This window comes from Hordeum vulgare, chromosome 2H (assembly GCF_904849725.1).
Source record: "Hordeum vulgare subsp. vulgare chromosome 2H, MorexV3_pseudomolecules_assembly, whole genome shotgun sequence".
Lineage (NCBI taxonomy): Eukaryota > Viridiplantae > Streptophyta > Magnoliopsida > Poales > Poaceae > Hordeum > Hordeum vulgare.
Window position 1 is genome coordinate 619,649,678 of NC_058519.1, and position 12,402 is coordinate 619,662,079.

The window sequence follows — 12,402 nt, forward strand, 5'->3', positions numbered from 1 at the left end:
CAATGATAGTAATGGTATCTGGGGAAATGGTCATCTTGCCTGAGATCCCGCTTGGAAGAAGAACAACTCTGAGAAGTGGGCGAACCCACGTAGTCGAACGGGTCCTCACATTCCGACACGCTTGCGGAACTCTATCGAGACGGAACAAACCGGAAACAAACATCAACACAGATATTCACCCCACGATGCACAACATGATGCACAACCTAATATGATGCATGATCAGTTCAATGATGCAAGGGATGGCATGCCAATTCACCTCACGCAAACTCTACACATTAAGTGAAACTCGATATGCAACGAGTTACATATCGACGAAACTCCACGATTAATTCTTAGTTCACTCCCGTTAATTTAACACGCAATATTAAATGTTGTTAACATGGCAAGGGTGTAGCGAGTGATTCTACCTGACATCCTAGTCGGTCAACACGCGGAGCATAGATCGGAGCTACGGCACAAGAACATGCAACACAAGATTATATGCCATGAATGCGTCATGCATGCTAGTTACAACATCACGGCAAGAAGAGAAAGAAACAGGTGTCGCCACGCGAGCGAGAGGGAACCATGGCGGCAAATCCGAAACGAAGCCACGACACGTTCCTATCCCAATAACTCGTCAATATATCGTGCCAACGAATAGGGAGCGTGTGCGGGAACGCTAAATAAAGAATGGGGGTGATCCCGTATATCGGGTTCCCATGTGTCGGGGCACAACAAAAGTGATACAACGTGCTATGGCAACATACGACGCAAAACATACTTTCATCCCATACAACACAAGCATTCGTTACACGACACGTCTCATCGGTATACCTTCGAAGCGTGCGAATCGAAGGGGTTCGGTCGAAGGGGACGCCGTGGAGGTCGAGGTACTCGGGTCTCGTCGACGGTAGTCGTTCGCTCGGCGTCGTGGTTCACGGTCTTCGGCGACGGTAGTCGAACTCGTACCGGGGGTCGTCGAGGACGTCGTGGAAGTCGTGAACTCGTCGAATCCACAACGGCGGGGATGGTGCATGCGGCGACGACAAGCGGCAGCACAAGCAAGCGACACGGCAAGCAGGGAAAGCAAGCAACTAAATCTATCTGGCGGCTACAGATAGCAAGCGCAACAAAAATCTACCTAGCAACAGCAACCTACAGCAGCGGCTACCATCTAGCTAGCAACAAACAACTACGACAGCTACTAACAACAACTAACAACCTAGCCTAATCAGCTATAGTTAGCAGCAAGCAAACGGCAACAACTCTATGCATCCTAGCAGCAAGCAGCAATAAACAACAACTAGCATTTGCAGGCAACAGGCAAGGCAGCAGCAAAACAACATCTACAACAACTAGCAACATCATGCAGCAACCTACATCTAGCTGGCAGCTACAGTTAGCAAGCTAGCAACAGCAAACGCAAGCAAGCAAGCAAGCAGCAAGCACGCAACGCAAGCAATCGGCAACGGCTAGCGGGCCACAGCAACAGCAAGCACGCAACAACAACAACAAGCAACCTAGCAGCAGCAGCAACACATGCAGGCAAGCATGAGCAGCGAGACAACAACAGCAAGCTAGCATGGCACAACAATAGCTACAGCAAGCATCGACAGCAACTAGCTAGCAGCAAGTAACGCAGGCACAACAGCTAGCAGGACAGCGGCAAGCAACTAGCAGGCCACGCAAGCAGCATGCACCTGCGACATGGCAACAACAGCAACAAACCGCATGGCCGTAGCAGACAGCAGCAACACACAGCAACGGCAGCATGCAACCCGTAGCATCGGCGGCAAGATGGCAGCAAGATGAAGAGGCCCCGGCGGCTGGGCAGCTACTGGTCCCACGGGCGGCGGCCGGCGGAGGCCTCGGGCCGGTCGGGAACGAGACGGCGGCGAGCGAGCATCCGGCGATAGGGGAACGAGGTCGAGGGCCCTGGCACGGGAGCTTGGCAGCAGGCGACCATGGCGGCGGCCGCGCGGGGGCGGTGTGGGAGGCGAGCACGACGGGGCGGTGCGGGAGGCGAGCACGGCGGGCAGGGGAACTGCGGCGGGGCAGCGCGGGCACGGGCTCCGGCAGGGATCGAGGGCGAGGGAGAACAGGGAGAGGGGAGATGGCGCAGTCGGCGAGGGCCTGGCGAGCGGCGACTGGATGCGAGGGATCGAGCCTAGGGAGGTTGCACGCGCGGGCCATTGGGGAGGAGGCGGCGCTGCAGGAGTAGAGGGAGGAGGGATCGAGGCTGGGGATGAGGCAGAGGGATTGGGCTAGGGCTAGCGGGGGTTCTTGGACCGGCTGGAGGCCCAAGTGGCCGGTTGGGCTGCACTCTGCTAACAGGCCTGCAACGACAGCTGGTTTTTTAAAAGAATAAAATTCCACAACCAAAAGAAAAGAAATTTTTTAGCTAAAACAAAATACTTTTGGGCTCCTTAAAACATGCTCCAACTATAAGAAATAGATTGGGCCTTTTTTAACGAATAAAAACTAAAACCTTTTAAAGAATTAAAAATTAAAACCCTTTTGAAGAATAAAACAAAACCTCTTTTACTTAGAGAATAAAATATAAGCCTTTAAAAGAGAAAAGAAAATGAGACGGTTTTAAAATAAACAAAAGGAGAAAATAAAGAAAGCCCAAGGGGTTGCCCCCACATTTAATAAAAGGACCTTTTTAAAAGAAGACGCTTTTTTAAAAGGGGATAAAACAGAAACTTTAGCAAAACCACAAAAATGAAAAGAGAGGGGAGAGAAAGTTTTAGATCCGCGATGCAACAGGGTTTGAAGCGGCTCTGTTGCACCCACTCTCATCACGCCAACGAACAACGCCACACTCACAAAGCACTCACAAGCATTAACATCCAACAGCACGGAGCAACAAGCAACACCGACAAAACAGAGTTGACATGATGCCATGCTGCAATCTACATGATGATGCCACAAAATAAAATAACCACACGACGAAAACAAAAATAAAGGGAAATCTTCTGGGGCGTCAGCATCAGGCTGTCACATTACGGGTGCGTCTTAGGGTTCCTCTATCAGCTGGGAGGAAGAGGAGAGGGAGAAAAGTAGAGCATCTTTTCTCTTTTTGTGTTCAGCCGATCCTATCTCTTATTTGTTCTTTTTTTTATGAGAGGAGAGATAGTTGTCCACAACCCAAAAGAGCCCACAAACTAGGACAAACAACCAGAAAAGCCCACAACCCAAAAAGTCCAACAACCCAGAAGACAAACAAAAGGGAACAAAAAATTAGGCTGCGAAACATTGTCCCAGAAAAGCCCACACAGTTTTTTTTGCTTCTATCTGACAGGGTGATCGGGGTTGGGAAACATTGTCCACGTTAGCTGCCACCTCATCCGACTGAGACCAATTGTTTTCTCAGTCGAATGAGGCCCACGCGCTCCCAAATGTTATTGACATCAAATCCATAACTTTACCCCCCTAAGAAAACAATACTTTTTAAATCTCTTTTTACCTAAATAATTGTAGTTGAAAAGACCAGTCTAGTTCTTTCTAATTACAATTATTTAGATTCAGATGGAGTACATTTTATGACAAAAACAATTAATGCAAGTTTTCAAACAAATATGCACATGTTACCAAAGGCATCCTAAATCATCCAACCTTTTCCCGCGGGGAAAGACATATCCTATCTAAAAAACCAATTAATCGTGCATGCATTAATCGAGAGTTCTCTTATAAAAAAATGCACGTCCTCAAAATTGTATGGTATGCATTAATTGTGCTTCTAGCTAGGAACACAATTGTATAGTACTGTATGCATTAATTGTGCTCCTAACTTGGAGTAACCCACTAGATAGGCACGGCCGCACGGGCGGGCCCTCGGCCGAGTATAAAATCCGCCCTCGTAATCCCGCTGGAGAAGAACAAGTCCCCCGCTCCTGCAACCGAAACCCCATCCCATCCGCAGACGCCGAAAACAAATCACGAGCCTCCACGACGCGCAGCGCAGAGCGCACGCACTCGTCGCTCCCTAGTCACCAAGGCTGCGCGGGCCCTCGGCCCATCAGGGCTCGCGGGCTTTTAAAGGCGTGCTGTACGGGCGGAGCAAAACCGCAGGGGCAGGGGTTTCGAGTCGACTGGAGCAGCCAATTTCCGTTCGCTTTCCGGGGTTTTCCTCTGCTCCGCCGTCTCCGCCACCGCCGGCCGCCGCGACCTTCATCTCCTCCGCCACCGCCGGCCGCGCGCGCCGAGGTCGATCCGACGCCCAGCTCCCCGTCAGGCGGGGGAGGGGCCCACTACTTCCGCGGATCTTTCCCCCCCTACCGGTCCGCCCCCCGATGGTCGTCTCCCCCGGCGCCCGCCGATCCGCGGCCGGGGCGCGCCGCTGAGGCCGTCGGGACCGATCCGCGCGGCCCCTGCAATGCCCTCGTCGACGCCCGGCGCCAGAACCCCCTCCCCTGATCGTCGTCCCTCCCCCTGCCTCCATGGGTGATCACCGCGAGTTCCCCGTCCAGGCGCCGGGCCACTGCCTGCCCAAGACGTCGTCGATGAGCGTGACGGACTCGGTCACGGCCGCCCACGACTTCCGGGTCACGGGCTACTCGCTGCTCGACGGCATGGGCGTCGGCAGGTTCGTCAGCTCCAGCACCTTCACCGTCGGCGGCCTCGACTGGGCCGTCAGGTTCTACCCGGACGGCTCCACCGCCAACTGCATCGGCAACGCCTCCGCCTTCCTCTACTACTGCAGCCGCGACAAGGACGTCCGGGCCAGGTTCACCCTCAACCTCATGGAGAAGGACGGCCGCCTCTCCCAGGTAACCAACTCCTACATGAAGCACACATTCTCTCCGGCCAGCGACAATTGGGGCTTCATCAAATTCATCGAAAAATCCAAGATTCAGGGCTCGCCCTTCCTCGACAACGACTGCCTCACCATCAGGTGCCTCATCACCGTCGCCAAAGAGTCTCGCACCCAGGATGTCGAGACCAATTCGATCCTTGTCCCGCCGTCCAATCTGCACCAGGATTTCGGGAACATGCTGCGTGATGGTGAAGGTGCGGATGTGACATTCACCGTGTGCGGCCAATTGTTCCCTGCTCACAGGTGCGTTTTGGCCTTCCGCTCCCCGGTCTTCAGAGCAGAGCTCTTTGGCCCGCTGAGAGAAGATGCCACGGAGTGCATCAAGATAGACGACATGGAGCCTATGATATTCGAGGCGCTCCTTCACTTCATCTACACAGACACCCTGCCTGACAACTGCAAAGATGGAAAGGCTGCGGCTATGCAGCACATGCTCGTTGCCGCGGATCGGTACGGCGTCGACAGGCTAAGGTTGCTCTGCGAAAGGAAGTTGAGCGAAGCAATTGATGTGGAAACGGTCGCCACCACCCTTGCTTTGGCAGAGCAGCACCACTGCTCGCAGCTGCGAGGAGCCTGCGTCAGATTCATGGCCTCGCCTGACATGCTTGGCCCTGTCATGTTAACCGATGGGTTCAAGCATCTTGTAGCTAGCTGCCCACTGATTTTGAAGGATGTATTGGACGAGGTGTCCCGCATTTGGCGTGACAAGCCTTCTGAGAAGTAGAATAAGATGACACCTTATGGACTGATCGACAGTACTGAGTTTTACTCAGGTTCAGATACCATACATCTGTATGTCACCGTTATATCTCTTTGGTGTAAGCCTTAAATCTTTTTGCATTTTTGTATATACACATTACATGACAGAATGACCCATTGGCAACATGTAGTGCAAAGTGTTAATTACAAGTCTGTAGGTTTGGGCATTCTTCTCCTTTTTTACTTCTCAACGTTTTGGAATTGCAATTTATTTGTATGTATTTTCTGATTCTTGATTACATACATATACTAATCGCTGATATGAAGCTACAAATCAACACCTTATCAGATCTAACAGAACAATGACGAAACTGTAAACCACATTCTTTGGCCTATACTACCCATGCCTCAGCCCTGGACCATCTTTGCCCTTCTCCAGGAGCTGGCGAGTTTTGCCCATTGTCAGGGATTGTGCAGGGCAGCATGACTGTAAATGTTGACCCTTCATTCTCTTTGCTAAGCACAGTGAGAGTACCACCCATCAAGTCCACCTGAATCATTGTGAAAAATCAAATAGCTGTTACACAATTTTACAAAAACACCTTAATATCCTAATGTTGTCTTTCTGATGAACCAAGGATTCAAACTGAACAAATTCATACCAACTGCTTGCAGACAGCAAGGCCAAGCCCTGTCCCACCATATTTTGTTGTATGTTCCTCATTGGCATGCATATACCTCTTGAACAGAAATGGCAATGACTTCTCTGCAGATGATCATAAGCCGAAAGAACCAACAAATACGAATCAGAAGCATATTCCAGAAACTATAAAATGTTTACCCATCAAGAAGTATGCAAATTATGATCATGAAGATGGCATAACCAAAGTTGCAGCGAAAACCTGGTATTCCTATTCCAGTGTCATAAACATTGAAGCGAAGCCAAACAGCTTCCCCCGTAGAATTTTCATTCGATGGAATGCCATTCTGATGAGCATCTTCACGGTTTGAGCAACGCAGGGTATCTTTATCAGAATTTTCTGGCCAGGCAGGGTAATATTCTGTCTCAGTGTTAATTGGGCTTGCAAAATGAGGTCTTATATGTTCTATTTGGCATTCCAGTTGCTGCTTATCTACAACATTAAGGTTTATCCCAACCTTCCCGTCTTGTGTAAACTTCACCGCGTTGCTGAAACTATTTCAAATATTAAATATTATCAAATATACATTTCATACTACCTCCATTTCACTTTACAAGGCCACTTCATATATATATATGTCTAACTTTGAGCACCAATTATTTATATGCCACAAAAAAGTATTGTCTTTGGATGCACATTTCAAAGAACTTTCCGATGATATATTTTTGATGACATATACTAAGATATAACCCATATTTTGTTGACCAAAATTATAAGTCAAAGAATGGAGTGGCATTGTATACAGAGATGGAGGGAGTATTATATTTAACAGACCTCTTAAGAAGGCCAGTATGCCTTAGAAATAAATGAAACCGAAGCTTACCTGATCAAGTTTGTCAGAATTTCCTGAATCTTTCGCGCATCACCGATGACCTATACAGACGTTGAAAAAAAACCAGCTGAACTTGAAGATATCATTTGTAAATTGTAAGTCAGTTGGATACCTGAACCTCGAAAGAGCTCTCCTACTTAACTGTTCATAAATATTATATTTGAAGGCAATTGAAGTCAAGTTGCATATACGTTAACAGACCTGAACAATACAAACAATTTCAAACAAAAAGTATGGAACAAAAGATGGATTATTCTCAGTACCTCCGATGGAACATCATCACCTACGCACCCTTCAAGAGTTAGTTCCTTCTTCATAAATGAAGAAGCAGTTTGGAGTACATGTTCAACTACTTCCCTTGGCCTAAATATCGCAGATTGTAGTTTCATAACTCCTGAAATAATAAAGGTAGGAAAAATCTACTTCAGATCTCAAGCGTGTTCAACACATATAAGTTACATAGATAATTAGAGAAACAAATAATAATGCACATGCCGACTTTTGAGATTATTTCCGAAACAGTACCTAAGACTCATCTCCATTCGGAAACATCGTTCTTGACTTATTTGCTAAACATAACTAATATATATGTGGCCCTATGCCGAATTAAAATAGTCAAAAATATTACTCGCTCCATCCGAAATTACTTGTCACAGAAATAGATGTATATAGATGTATTTTTAGTTTTAGATACATTCATTTCTATCATTTATACGACAAGTAATTCGGGACGAAAGGAGTACTACATACTATATGTATATATGCATGAATCAACCAGTGTTGTCGTGGCTTTGCATTATAAGAACTGAATCAATACTAATTATCAACCAATGGCCAAGTTAGTTATGCGCTCAGCCAGTCGGAGCTATCTAGGAAACACAACAATGTAACTAATCAAAGGATCAACGCATCATTAAGCACCTTCCAAAGTACAAAAATGCTCGGGATCCCTACCCGCAGGCCTGCATAGATAGCCTAATAGTCCATTTCCTAGTAAGGATTTCTCTTAAATACCATATTCTTTGAAATACCTGATTCCACTTTGGAGAAACCAAGGATGCCATCGATCGATTGTAACACAACATTTCCAAAGGATAACATAAGCTCTAGCAACTGATGTTGTTCTTGATCCAGTTTGGTAGTTGCAAGAAGCTCGGCTATCCTAAGGACTTCTGAAAGGGGAGATCCGATCTCATGTGACATTGTGGCTAACGTTTGCTTTGCTTGTGGTGTGTCCTCTGCATTGTTCGACAAGTGGAAGTACACCATGCGGTGTGTAATTCTGAATCAAAATGCAATAAGTCTATGCTAGAGTAAAATGTACACCATGCAAACCTGTAATATTAAGTGATCTGCTATGCTCTGTTTCCTTGGCTTTTTGAACAGCTTCCCTCACCCTTATGTCTGTCATTTTCTCTCTTGTTTTGACCTGAAGTTCAAGGAAGTAGACGCAGTTCAGAAGCGTGGAATAAAATGTAATTCAATGTAGAACAACATGAAATGAGATTCAGTTCCAAGAATTTTATTTTCAAATGAAAATGGTATCTTAGCTCATGCGGAAAATATACCCTCAAACTCAAATAACAGTTTGTGAGATCACTGCACAATGCTTTTCATGCGCACTATCAAAGATGAAATCATGGAGACCAACAAGGATGGGACTATTTTATTCATGGAGACCAACATGGATGGCGATGCTATTTTATTCATGAAGACCAGCAAGGATGACGACGTTATTCTATTAACGGAGACCAACAAGGATGACGATGCTATTTTCACTAAAGAAAAAGGTGTACAATTGTGCACAAGAAACAAGGGAAACAAAAAGCACATAATCAGTCTCAAAGTAATACTGTGACCATAATAATATCTTATTATTCTCTAGATTTTGAAGGAATGGAAATTGAAGAAACATGAATATGATAGAATTGAATATAACAAATCACCTGGTCTGTTATGTCCAGTCCAACATAATTCACACCGATTGTTTCCCCTATTTTGCTGAAAACCGGTTCGATGTATACCACAAAGGTCTTTGCTCCGAACAATGGAGTGTTAAATACAAACTCTCTCTTAGTCGGTATACCCTTGGCCATAACCTCTCTCTTGACCTTATTCATCTCATCTATACCCTCTCCTGACAATATCTCATGGTCTGTTTTACCAATAACATCCTGAAAACAAATTGTGATCCAGACAAAAATACAGCTTAAGTTCATGATCAAAGAGCAGTGCACTATATGGAGCGGACAAATCAATGGCAAAGGCATTCACCTCATCCGCAAGTGTCGGAAAGTGATTAAATATGTAGCGGTACCGTAACTCAACATCCTGAGAAGAAGAAATAAATTGTTATTATTATTACCATATATATCATCAAATTTCAGGGAAAGTTGTAAAAGATGTGGAAAAGCACTAACAGCACACCTGATGAGCAATCACAATGGGGGCACTTTGGAGAATCAGGTGCAAGAAATAATCGGCCCGTTTTAACATGGCAGAGAACTCCCCCGCCAGTGTTTCTGGCTGAAATTTCTTGAGATATTCCCCCAGCTTCTCCTCCAACGAACGCTCCCTTTGCAGGCTTGCCTCATGCGCTTTCTCCGACCGCAGCGCTCGCCGTTTCCAGTAGGGGGTACTGTCATGCTCTGCATCTTCTTCAAGATCCTCGTCATGAGAAAGATCACTACTCTCCTGGCTCGAACACTTGAGGGCATTGTGACGTTGGTCCTCCTCCATGATCTGCTGCTTCTTTTGCTCAATCTCTTCTCGCTGTTGGGAGAGATGACCGAGCTCTTCACTCAGGAGCCGGGCATTGTTGGCCCTCCTGTATTCCGAGTGCTTCACGAAGTATTGCATTTGAGAAGCAGCTTTCTCGGTATCTGCGATTTCCGCTAGCCGGCTGAGATCCACACGAGCGGGCTGCTCTCTGAATTCAACATCCTTGAGCGCATCTTCGTGGTCCTTGCCGTAATTCTCCATTTTGTACCGTCTTCTTTCTCGATAGTTAGCACTGTCGTTACCTGGTCCAAACAGGATAAAATATGTTTAATCAAATGACGTCAGCGATTGTTGCACATGAGGGGTGTTGATTACTGACGAATGCAGCTGATAAACACTAGTACTGCTAATTTAGTTTCAATGTCGCCGGTCTCTACTGAAGGCACCTTCACCTTCACGTTGTCCAAGGCACTACTAGACAGAGCATATTCATTCTATACGCAAAAAGAGAGAGAAAGAGAGAGAGAGAGCGCATATTTATTCAGATGAAGGGAAGACGGCCAGAAAAAACGGATCTAAGCTTGTGTTTGGTTGAACTGCAGATTCTAAAAAAGCTACTGTAGAAAACCTGTTGTGGAGAAGCTGCTGTGGAAAAGTTGGAAGTTGAGAAGTTGAGATACCTAGCTTTGAAATTTACACTAGGAAGAAGCTACAAATTCTTAAAAATTGCTTTTAACATTTACCTTTTTGTTAGCTTTTAACTTTTCAAAGCAAAAGTTAATAAAAAAAAGCTAAAGCAAACACAGCCTAAGATTCTGGTACCTTGTGCGTGCCTACTCCAGAGAAACCAAAATAATCAAACAAACAAACACAAAAGTAATGAGAAAGATGAGATGTGCAAATCTCCAAGACTAACATCCAGGCCATCTGAACTGAACTTGCTGAGGCTTCCTCGGCCGACTAATCTAGCTCACGGCACAGCCAAATGAAGATCGCGCGCACTCATTACTCACTCACATGAAAGCTATACTGAGGACGGGAAAAGTACCTCCGGATCTGCAGGCGCAGGGACAACGAGCGGAGCGAGGGAGAGGGACTGACGGGGAGCGGGGGAGGAGGTGTGGTGGGTCAACCGGTCAATGCGTTGCGCAGCGCTGGGACTGGGAGAGTGGTAGGCTACTAGAGGTGGAGTTTGCGGAGCAAGGAAGATGGATGGTGGTGCGGCCATGTGACGGGAAAACAATATAAAACGCTGAGGCGCCAACGGGCGTGCAACTTGAGAAAGAAACATGCGCGCTTCCGCGAGGGACAGGGAAATGGAACGATATTTCTACATAAGGCTTCATTCGGTTCTCTAATGGTAGAATCCACCTGTGGTTTCTAACCTTTCAAGGAATTGGTGATCCTGGTCTGTCATCCAATCCCCATCATTCCTCATTCATATAAAATCCCTGTGTATATAACCTGTTCGGTTTCTTTCCTGTTAATTAATACACAAAGACCACACAGCCGCTTCCGCGGCGCAGGAGGCAGCGGCGGGGAGCGCGGCCATGCGGCGCGCGCGGGGAAGGAGTGGGAGCGGGGCGGCGGCGGCGAGGAGAGGCCTCTGCGCCGGACCGGGGGACGGGCGGAAGCGGGGCGGCGGCGGAGGGGGAGGAGGCGGGAGGTGGCGCAGGAGGAGCAGTCAGAGAAGATGGAGGACGCCATCGCCCCGGAGCCGCGCGGGGAGCGGGGTTGGCGGCGGCGGCGGGGAGAGGACAGACGCTTTCTGTTTTTTGGGAGGAGAGGCGAGGGTTGATTCCACGGGAGGAGAGGTGGGGGTTGATTCCCCGCTGAAACCCGACGGTTTTGGAAGGGATCGGACGGGATATAATCCGGGTCGGGTTTAATTGAAGACAGTTAACTAGTTCATAGGGATTTAACCCCGGTCGGAGCAAAACCCCGGGGATTGACTAGGTTTCGGCTTCGATCCCGGCGGGGGAAAGCGTAACCGAACGAAGCGTAAGGCTTTGTTCGGTTCCACTGGAACCAAACCTCTAGGGGATTAGACCCACCCAGGGATTTGGTGTTTCCCACCTCGTCATCCAATCCCCTAACCAACAAACCCTGCTAATCCCTGTACAACATAGTATGTTCGGTTAGTCCCCAGCAACCTTCCATTGATGGCCTTACACTGCAGCATCAAATCAACCATACCGAGGGAGTAAACCTTTCCGGCGTGAAACCTTGGGGAGGGACACCGGAGTAGGCCGCCTTGGCCGCTGAGCTCACGCCGGGATGGAAAAATAAGGTCGCAAATCGTCGGCTAACTTGGGGAGAGGCGAGGGGGAGGTAGAAGGATGGTGCATCAGGTGGTCTTCAGTCGCCTAGTTCTTCCACGCCGGTGCCACTCTCGCCCTCCTGTCCTTTTTCTTTCGAGCGAGAAGACGAGATGAGAGGTTTTCTTCCACGTGTGGGGAGGCTTGTGTCAAAATTCGGCAAAATCCCTGCGGTCTGGGGTGGATTTAGATGGGATGTAAACCCGGTCGGGTTTAACCGAATACGCATCTAAGCTACACATGGATCCAACCCCCACGAGGGTAAAAAACACGGGGTTCGAGCCAAAACCCCTCCTATCCCAGCGGGGGTGGGGATTAAACGAATGA

At 47.8% G+C, this 12,402-nt stretch overlaps 2 protein-coding genes across 3 annotated transcripts; one reads left to right on the forward strand and one right to left on the reverse strand.

The window, feature by feature from the left end:
• Nucleotides 1–3,889: 3,889 nt before the first annotated feature.
• On the forward strand, nucleotides 3,890–5,713 carry LOC123427908 (BTB/POZ and MATH domain-containing protein 2-like). Of its 2 annotated transcripts, none has more exons than XM_045112048.1 (2): nucleotides 3,890–4,757; nucleotides 4,839–5,713. In XM_045112048.1, the coding sequence occupies exons 1-2, from the start codon at nucleotides 4,428–4,430 to the stop codon at nucleotides 5,526–5,528; spliced, it is 1,020 nt and encodes a 339-aa protein (XP_044967983.1). In that variant the 5' UTR covers nucleotides 3,890–4,427; the 3' UTR covers nucleotides 5,529–5,713. The 2 variants fall into 2 exon arrangements, with proteins under 2 accessions (XP_044967983.1, XP_044967984.1); XM_045112049.1 differs by having other exon boundaries at nucleotides 4,322–4,757; nucleotides 4,845–5,713.
• Nucleotides 5,714–5,895: 182 nt separating this feature from the next.
• LOC123428785 (probable histidine kinase 1) lies at nucleotides 5,896–10,956 on the reverse strand. Its single transcript, XM_045112931.1, has 10 exons — nucleotides 10,806–10,956; nucleotides 9,464–10,059; nucleotides 8,983–9,210; nucleotides 8,372–8,465; nucleotides 8,068–8,274; nucleotides 7,300–7,430; nucleotides 7,028–7,077; nucleotides 6,406–6,698; nucleotides 6,166–6,269; nucleotides 5,896–6,054 (listed from the first exon to the last, which is right to left on the reverse strand). The coding sequence occupies exons 2-10, from the start codon at nucleotides 10,016–10,018 to the stop codon at nucleotides 5,896–5,898; spliced, it is 1,821 nt and encodes a 606-aa protein (XP_044968866.1). The 5' UTR covers nucleotides 10,019–10,059; nucleotides 10,806–10,956.
• Nucleotides 10,957–12,402: the final 1,446 nt, after the last annotated feature.